Source organism: Anneissia japonica, unplaced genomic scaffold (genome assembly GCF_011630105.1).
Source record: "Anneissia japonica isolate Jap-2015-1 unplaced genomic scaffold, ASM1163010v1 scaffold287965_len1858130_cov191, whole genome shotgun sequence".
Taxonomy (NCBI): Eukaryota; Metazoa; Echinodermata; class Crinoidea; order Comatulida; family Comatulidae; genus Anneissia; species Anneissia japonica.
Window position 1 is genome coordinate 1,276,374 of NW_022748342.1, and position 9,843 is coordinate 1,286,216.

Sequence of the window (9,843 nt, forward strand, 5' to 3'; positions counted from 1 at the left end):
ATAGTGGGATGAATAAAGTCTCCTTGTATAATAAAGATATTAGGAAGCTTTCGATTTGTGCGACGACAGAACGGAATCACTCATGCGTGACCGTCCTGCCTGGCGTCCTACGTTCTCTGCATAACTAGATTTGGCCAAATTGTGTTCCAGAATCTACTCGATGAGGTGACCTTGACGTCCTCGTATGCGCAGATGACTTTAAGTGATGTCATTTCGTTGTACGTTCTACCGTCGTCGTGCAATCGAAATCTCCCTACTATACAAATTCTGTAAGAGGTGAGCTAAAAAAAAATCTTTGAACAATCAAATTACATAATCTAAATTGCTCTTTTTTATATATTTAGGAATAGTTATTTGCTTTTAATTTAAAATTGGAATGAATGAGAAAAATTTTTTTTTTTTTGCAAATGCATAAAATAAATTCAATATTCCTTGTGTAGATTCTTTAAATATGCTTTGATCCAGGTAGTACTGGGGGGGGGGGGGAAATTTTCTCCCTGTCGGACGGGCCAGGACCTCTGTTACCCGATGAGTTTGCAAGACCAAAAATATAAATCTGCCTATCCAAAACGTTATTTTGATTGCAAATCCCTGATATTTTGGTCTAAAAACACAATTGTGGGCCGTACTAAGCCATAAACACTCTCCCCATTAACTTTACCAGGAATTTCTACTCTGGGACCCTGATCGGGGCTCTAGTAGGCCTCTTGCTTCGAACCTCCGTCAGACCCCTCGTCGGCAAATTTCTGGAGTCATCAATGCTTTGATCTGATCTCATTATGAGTGGACAACTTATTTTAATACTTGCAAATTACAGTGTGTTTTATTTGAAATTCATGGTTTTGAATTTTTCCACAGAGAAGACAATCCTCTTTGACAGCGCATCCTGCCAATAGTCTTAAAATATAAACATCCTCAGGCTCAGGAGTTCTTGTTGGTTGGAAAAAAATATCTTGCTCCATCAGTAACCACCCTCATTGTTTTCTTCTTTCAAGTATCTTAGAAGAGTCATGACTGTTTAAACTATACTTCTGTATGGCACCTTCTCTGATACCATTTCACATCTGTGACAGATGCTTCACGCTCTCTTGTATTTCCTTCATTGGGATTTTATCACAAGCCTTTGCAGCCTACAAACAAATAATTAGGGTTAACAACTGTGGTATAAACATATTGATTATTCTAAAACCTATATATAAATATATTATTTTTGCATTGTTTTTATTATACTTTGCTCCATTTCCAATTGACTACTCCAGAAAGCACTCGTTTGGTACTTTGACCAAAAAGACATTGGAATACATAAGAAAGATGAGGAGTTGAAAAGCGTAAGAAATTTAATATCTAATAATGTGACCATTGAAGGGAAAATTGTAAGTATGTTTACTACATATTTAATCATAATCTATTATCATCATAGGTTATTACTCTATTCTAAGTTGTATTAGAAATACAATGATTGATTATTGAAATCTATTGGTGCTGGCTTTAACAGCCATCTTGAAGGAAGACACTTTGCAGTCTTCTAAATCTTAAAGGAGAAGTTTACAAACTTTATACATTATGAGAACTGATTTAACATAATCAGGTACATAATATCCCATTTTTGAAATTATGGATCTTGTGAGCATTCATTACGTAGACGATCTAAACTAAATTTGTGATGATGTGCCAGGTGCATTGCTCCATACAAGTTTAGAGACAGGCCATTGTAATGCATCTTTGACTACCTGGGTCATTTGATAATATTTTATACCAATACAAGGATAGTAATAATACAAAAAACTTGCCTAGAATCATCCTAATCCTATGCATTACAATGGCCTGTCCCTGAGCTTAGATAAAACGATGCACCTGACACATCATCACAAATTTAGTTTAGAGCGTCTAGGTAATTAGAGCGAACAAGTTTTATAATTTTAAAATGGGATATTATGTAAACTGAGTATGCTAAATCAGTTTTCAAATTATATAAAACTGGTAGATCTCTTTTAACATTCTAGTATGCTGTTTTTGTTATTACTGTTGGTGTAGGTATGCTCATAATACAAATATTTCAAAGTGAATTAGAATATCTTACATCTTCAAATGCCTTGAATCTCTTGTTTAGTTTCTGCTGAGTATCTGCAAGCTGCCTTTTCCTGGGTTTCAAAGCTTCTTGTAATCTTTTGTTTTCCACCTCACACTGCTCAAGCAACTTCACTAGTCGTTCTTTCTCTTTTAATTTTGGTTGCATCCGGTGATTTATGACATCAGAATTTGGATCTCCGCTTGGTCTCCTGAGATATTAAAACAAAAAGAAATATTAGTATTTATTGAAAATATGAGAAAATCTATCTATGGGTTTTTGCAAAGACTACACAACTCTACAAATAGTTTGATTATGAATAATGCATTTTATGGCTGGGCAATGAATACATACTTACAGGATAAGTGCTGTCTTTACTCCATGGGGCTTCATTGTTTTCATTGTTTTTATTTATATATACAGTATATTCTTTTGATGTATATTCTGTATGTACTTTGTTTACAAAATAAAATTTATAATAAATAAATTAGTGGTATATTCATGAGGTGGATAGTTGAGCGAGATGCTCCTGGCTTGAGTTACCACAACTTTAGTAGAAAAAATTGAGAAACAAATTAGGTTCTCTTTGAATTACTATCTGATTTTCCTTATATTATAATTATTATGGTTATTATTAGTAGTTTATCTAGCACTGCAGCATTACTAAAAAGGGTGTTGGGGAGTGAGAAATGGGAAAGATCTGAAACTAGATCAGGAAATGAGATAATTAATATGCAGTAATTAACAACTTGCTTTAATTTCTTTAAAAGATACTTCTTTTGGATTCTATTTTGATAACATTTAGGTTCGTACATTAATTATTTTCGGTAGAATGTACATTTTATTAAATTTTTGATTATCTTGGTTTCTGTAACAAATTTATTTTAATCACATTTTACTTTTATTGCTATTTTATATTTTCTAAATATGCCTTTTATAATTTTTTCTCTTTTTTTAATTCTTTTAGTTATGTGTATTCATTTACAATTATTGGAATGTACATTATATTAAATCTTCAATTATCTTGTTTCTTTCATTTAATACATATATATTTAATTTATATTTAACTTTGATATTTATTGTTTTTTTTTTTAATTACGTTTTAATTTTTTTTCTGTTTATTGAGTTTATTTTAATTCTATTTAACGTCTTTTAATTATTTACTTTGTTTTTGTAATTGTACTCTATTGTTTTTGCTTTGTATGTATTTGAGGGTCCCAAATGATCAGCCCCGGCTGGATGGACCACCCTCACAAAATATTGTTGTTGGAATAAATTTCTCTACTCAGCAAACTTAAAACTTCAATGCTTTCTGTGAGTTGGGCTTTTTCATGTATTAGATATGCACTGGTTATTAGTATTAATATCAAGCACTCTAGAAGCACAAGTCATCTGCTTTCCCCAGCTGGTAGCCCTGGCTTAAAGCTACTTACCATGCTGGTCCTTCACGGTCTGTGGGTGTGTCTTCGATTAGCTGGTCAAGTTCATTAAATAATGCCACTAATCCCTCTTCCTTTATCATCAAATCCAATTCAGTCTAAAATGAAAATAAAAGAAAAACTGATACATGAATTAACAGACATGTTTACATCTAGTGTATTGTGGCTTAGGTGCAGTGCTGAAGCATCTAGGGAAATTACTGAAATGGACTGGCTTTAGAAGTAAAAAATATGTTTCAAAAACTTTTCCAATAAAATGATAGTTAGGCCCATTTTCACTAAATTATTTTCAAAAACCTAGCTAGGTAGAGAGTTAATTATATCTCTACACGCCTTTCCAGATTCACCGATATCTATAGTGAAGGCCAAAATATAAATGATGTATCTTAAATAATTTAGTATTGAATTTTTTGCATTTCTCCTATAAATTTATGACTTTTTTTATTGGACTAAAAAAGATATTACTTAAAAAATGTTAGGAATGATATAGGTACTTTATCCTCTTGAACATTTAAACAGACTTTACTTCTGGCGCATGTTGAAACAATCAAAAGGGATTAAGTGATAAAAAATGTTCCCTGCTGCTAACGCATGATGCGTTTGCTTCTCCAAAAACACTGCAATTTGCAGCGTTGGATTATCAGCAGATATCAGCAGGCGGTCTGCGTTTAACACCCTTTCTGGCTATAAGTGGAAATGGCCGTTTCCGGATTTATCCCGTCTTAGACTCCATCAAAAACTTGCCCGAACGCACCTATAAAGTCCATAAATGATTAAAACAACACCACCACAACAAACATGCATTTGTCACAGAATCTTGAATGTGGTCAAGGTTTAAGACAACATGTGTATAAATGAGATAAAACAATCATAACATAGTACCTGTATGGATGATTGCAGATTTTCTACAAACTGTGACACAATACTCCTCAGTGCTTTTTCTTTTACAAATTTATAGTGCTTTGCAAATACATTGTACCTAAAATGTAAGTAAAAACTTTGTAAACATAATATGAATTTAAGAATTAATTTGAATTATTCAGACAAGTTCTGATGCAACTGATTTAATAAAAATGTTAAAATGAAGGGAATAAATCTAAAAAAAATGTGTTAAGTCGGGCACACGATTGAGTCCAACTCCACTCTGTCTGCTGATTGTCATGGCATTCTGAACGGATTGTCATAAAAAAAAAATTTGTTGGTCGCGCATTGCGTTCTTCATAGAATAGCGTAGGCTGACGACTGTAGGGCACGCTGATTGCCCAGTTTAATAATTTATAAAATGAAAAGTTTCATAATTTATAAAATGAAAATGAGAGAGAGATCTGAAACAAGGGTGGCTGAAACTATTTTTGGCATTATTTTTATTTGTAATATTTATAAATACTTTCAGCATGATATGTGTACAAATATGCAAATTAGGTGATAATTAATAAGTATTTTGTAGGAGAAATAACAATGGTAGTAAGGCAAGACTATTTTTTTTCCTTGTTTTGCATACTTATTTTTTTTAAAGATTATCGGAGGAGGACGGAAGAGAAAATAAAAATAAAATTTTATTGGTGAATGTAAAATAGGATGGTTAAATGCTTAAAATTTATATAATTAGATAGAAATATAAATATCTTATCTTTAGAGATTTCAAGGCAGCGGAGGGCGTGACAAAAATAAAGAAAATCTTTTTATTTTTTTTCCGAAATTTCCCCTTTTTCGTGGCGGCCGGTGTGCTAATGGGCCAAAAATAAAATTTTATTTTTATTTGAAATCATCAATATTGCAGTCGGCGGGTTCGCTAAACAAGGTATAAAAAAGTCTTGCCTAATGTTAGTATAAAGAATAACAAACTACACCACTTTTACAGACGAACAATAAAAACAATAATCACTAGTTTTCAATCACACATGATCAACGAACAATAAAAACAATAATCACTAGTTTTCAATCACACATGATCACCATTTTCATTGTGCCTATTAGAGTAATGTTGTTAGATGACCTGAAAGAAAAAAATGAAAGCTCATGACATGTAGATCTTAATTATGATAGAGAAAATTGGAGAAATTAACTGCTGTGAACCTGCGAAATGCTCTGTGCACTAAAGTTCTGAAATGTTTTTGGTACTGAATGCGCATAGAGATATTGCATTGTACAGTAGTATGTGCTTTTATATAAATGGAAGACCATGACTTTTTGATATCCATGTTTGAATTACAGTCTTGGCAAATCCGACTACCAGATGGCCACTAACAATCACTAATTTTAAAACTATTGAATTGCGCACAGTTTATTGTGAATTCACGGTTTTTGTAACTGTAATTGTTATTCACGATAGAAATGTAATTATCTTTACATATCTAGGTGCCAGAAGGTGCATTTCCACTAAAATTTTAAAAATTTTGATGCATATTAATGTTATGTGCTAATCACTTACAGAGATGGCAAGTTTGTTAAAATTAGCTGGGAGTGAGAACAATCAAACAATAAAGGGGGACAGGGTGGGGGAGTGGCACATGCCCCACGCCCCCTACTGGATCTGCCTGTGTCACACTACACCAGTAGAAAACATTTTCATTTTTTTCTTTTTAAATTGTGCAATTTGGTGCATACCTATAATACAAATTATACTTGCAGAATTCTTATATAGAGTAATACAACTCACAAGATATGGGATACATGACTTTGTTTTATGATTCAATATTTTGACATTTATTATTTTATCTTCAGGAAAAAAATGTAAATGCTAAGCAATGGGAAAGAGTTAACCTTACTCCTGTAAAGTTAATGAGTGGGCTTTGTTATAAGCCCAGGTGGCCTTTTTTGCAGGTTTTGATGGGTGTCCCAAAAGCTCAGACCACGAAAGGTAAGACCTAAGACCACGAGATATCAGACCCACTCAAAATATCAGACCCCACAAATTAAGACCCTCAACTTATAAGTACGCCAGGATTTCTAGACAATACCTTTATTCAATATAAAGAACTGACTAATCATAAAATAAACTCCATTAAGTATCATCGATACCAGCTAGGCCGCTAGCTCCTATTGCGACGTTTGCTGGAGAAAACTAATACAGTACAAACAAACCGGCTATTCGCACTTCACGGAACCGTACAGTACGGTTTCGGTAAGTTTTCGATAGCGGTTTCTAATGCACATATATCGTACGAATACTGTATTCGATATATTATGGTTCTTGATCGTTCTCACTCTTAATATTTTTAGGATAGTTTGTTCTTCTTTTTACATTCACCTTACCTTTCTTTACTTGCTTCTTTTTTGTTTTAATTTAGGGGTCTATTCGGTTTCAAAATATATAATAAAAAAGATAAAATTACTAAAAGCATAGAATATGAAACCATGACCAGTGGCGGATCCAGCGAATGGGGTGGGGGGCATGAGGGCCCGTCTCCCCCCACCCACAAACCACCCAATTCAGTCAAGCCGAAAATGTTGAGTTAAAGAGAGGAAAAATTGTACCCATGAGCTCAGTGGCGATCCAGCAGTGGAATGAAATGATAGCTCGATTATTTTCCACTTTCCACCAGCCATGGTGGGCTAAGGTGGGCGTGGCGGTGAGAACCTCATATTGTTCCCCCACCCCCCCTTTTCAGAAAATCTCTGGATCCGCCCCAGAGGACTTGGACATGGCGCTTAGAGACCTTGTTTATTTGCACCGTATAAATCGACCTGTTATTATTATTATTATTATTATTATTAGGGGCTTATTATTATTATTATTATTATTATTATTATTATTATTATTATTATTAAATTATTAAGAAGACACAACAATAATTGTTACTTAACCAATATCCTGAGGCGCGTGGAACGGAGAGAGTAGAGAAAACAGTAGAACTTATACATACTGTTTGTGGTGCTGAACTAATAATAATAATTCAAATAATAAAACATTAAATAGTTAAACCGTTATTAAATTTTTAATTATTGGTCATGTTGTAACTTCAGCCGTTGTCTTTAATCTGATCAGAATGAAGTAAAGAAACTTTGCCTCCACCAGGACCCAAACCCATTGGACGCAAAGTTTCTTTTTTCATATAATATATATTGTATACATTTAATAATTTAATTATAAATAATTATTTAAACTAATTGTTAAATAAATATAATATAATGTTAACAATAATATAGGCTAAGCTAGACCTAATCAATTATTGATATAAGGCAAGTATTTAGAACATCATTAATACAACACCTTCATGACAGACCAGCCCTCCAAATCTTGTTTTAATAAATAACTGAATTCACTTCAATGATATATTTTGATCTTCATTCATTATTATTATTATAATTTACTTGTTATTATTATTATTATTTATTTATTATTATTATTATTATTTATTTATTATTATTATTATTATCTGTATTATTATTATCATTATTATTATTATTATTATTATTATTATTATTATTATTATTATTATGTCTTCGCCATTAACATTATCATTGTTTGTCTGGTAGGCATCTTGTACAGCGACATGTTTTTGCCTAACCAGTCTCATTATGTTTTGAGTGAAATAAATTTATGAATTATGAATTACACCAATGTCATCTATCAATAAAAACGTCGATTCGATTAATTAACAGCAGCTTTTCGCACTGTGACAGTGCCGATAGAAAACAGCAACTTTTCGGCGCTGCGGCAGTGCCGATAGCCACTTGCCACTTTACATAATCCCTATTATCGACTTTCTAATGAGATAGATCCCTGTGTTTTTGTTTAGTTTCTTTGTTTTTGCCCCATCGACTGACTGAGCGGGTGAGCCGGAGAAGAGGCGCTGAGGCATGATCCTCACGCCGTAGACGTGAGGCTTGGTAGGCCTGCACTTATCTATTAGTACTATGAAACTGCGAATAACAATGATTAAGGTAAGGTAAAATAATAATAAGATAAGGTACAAAATATTAATTAGTTAGGTCTAACCTAACCTCCAGAGTCTAGGTCTATGTATTAAACATTTTAATATTACAGTAGTGAAACATGAGCATACCTACCAAAAAAAATAAATAAAAAATAAATAAATAAATAATGCTAATCTAAAGCTGCTGCTGGTCCTAGTAGGCCCGCCTAGGCTAGTAGTTAATAGGCCGCCGTTTTCAGAGCTGAATGCGAACACATCATACGCGCCGGTAGGTAGGCTAGGCCTAGTGCCTACCTAGTACACTACTAGTAGGACTAGGCCTAGCCTAGGCCTACTACTAGGCCTAGGGCCTAGCATAGGCTAGGCCTGGCCTAAACCCATGATTTAGAAGCCTGGCTAGGGGCCGACAAGACCTACCTTGCAGATTCCAAACATTTTTTGAGAGTCTTATCGAGAGCCTCTCTTATGTGAAGCATATGAAGACCATCTTTGTCCGTTAAATCGTCCGATTTAGGGTGTCCTTCACTTTGTTTTGGAGAACAAGAAATGTCCGACTTTGAATTATCCGCCATTTTGAAAACTTTTTTTGAGCGCTCATAATCATCCATTATCATGTGACGCAAGAGTTGACGCAAGTTGACGCGAATGCTGTCAGTTTTTGATGGTATCCTGTACAAACAACAACGTGTCGTGTGACATGACATGACACATGAAATTTATTAGTTTAAAATGATACATGTTACTGTACCAAGCTTTCGACAAGTATCTGAGGATGATGAGAAACCGTATACGGTGAGATTTACGGCCATAGTTTATATTAAGTACAACTCTAATCAACTGTAATTAGCTTAGCCTGCCCAGGCATACCTAGCCTAGGCCCTAGACTAGAGGCCTTCTCTCAGGCTAGGCCTACCCGCTGCCAGGCATAGGGGCCTAGGGCTAGGCCTAGTAGTAGGCCAAGAGGCGCGGGGCCTAGGCTAGTAGATAGGCTAGCCTAGGCTAGGCCTATCTACTAGCCTAGTAGTAGTAGGCCTAGACTAGGCTAGGCCGGTTACCAGTAAACTGGCCCCCAGCAACTTTCCTTTGCCAAAGTAGGCATGTTAAAAAAAAATTAAATTTGATTGGATGTCCACAATACTGATATCACAAAATCTACCAAGTGTTATAACATTAAAAACGTTTACAAAATTAAATTTGGTTGTATGGTTGATTTTTAATGATTTTAAAAAATATGTAATTATGGCAAAAATTTGGCTACAGGCGTTATATAAAGTTTGTGACCTTTTTACTAATTTGTCAATTCTCATTGTGTATACCTTGAAAAAAAAAGTTAATACGCCTTTTTCACGAATCGGTAGACATCTTGAAGTGATGACAAACATTGCGAATCAGCGGTACGTAACCAACAGAAATAAGATAAGCTTTTGGGCGGATTTTTTGACATCATGTTATTTAA

The 9,843-nt window shown here is 34.0% G+C and overlaps 2 protein-coding genes across 3 annotated transcripts in view; one reads left to right on the top strand and one right to left on the bottom strand.

Moving 5' to 3' along the window:
- LOC117120819 (polyamine-modulated factor 1-like) overlaps window positions 1–9,010 on the bottom strand; it is a 14,531-nt gene extending 5,521 nt beyond the window's left edge. Inside the window, exons 1-5 of one of the 2 annotated variants that reach the window (XM_033265896.1) lie at window positions 8,805–9,010; window positions 4,390–4,486; window positions 3,502–3,605; window positions 2,081–2,279; window positions 1,024–1,130 (exon numbers count right to left, since the gene is read on the bottom strand). In XM_033265896.1, the coding sequence (XP_033121787.1) occupies window positions 1,059–1,130; window positions 2,081–2,279; window positions 3,502–3,605; window positions 4,390–4,486; window positions 8,805–9,001 (669 nt within the window). In that variant the 5' untranslated portion in view covers window positions 9,002–9,010 and the 3' untranslated portion in view covers window positions 1,024–1,058. Of the gene's footprint in view, window positions 1–6; window positions 1,131–2,080; window positions 2,280–3,501; window positions 3,606–4,389; window positions 4,487–8,804 lie in introns of those variants that run through there. The other variant, XM_033265895.1, reaches the window with a different exon arrangement.
- A 29-nt stretch (window positions 9,011–9,039) lies between these two features.
- The window catches only part of LOC117120820 (sorting nexin-24-like), a gene marked incomplete in the record, with an annotated part of 9,714 nt that continues 8,910 nt past the window's right edge, over window positions 9,040–9,843 (top strand). The window contains 1 exon segment of the mRNA XM_033265897.1: window positions 9,040–9,179. Within this exon segment, the coding sequence (XP_033121788.1) occupies window positions 9,117–9,179 (63 nt within the window).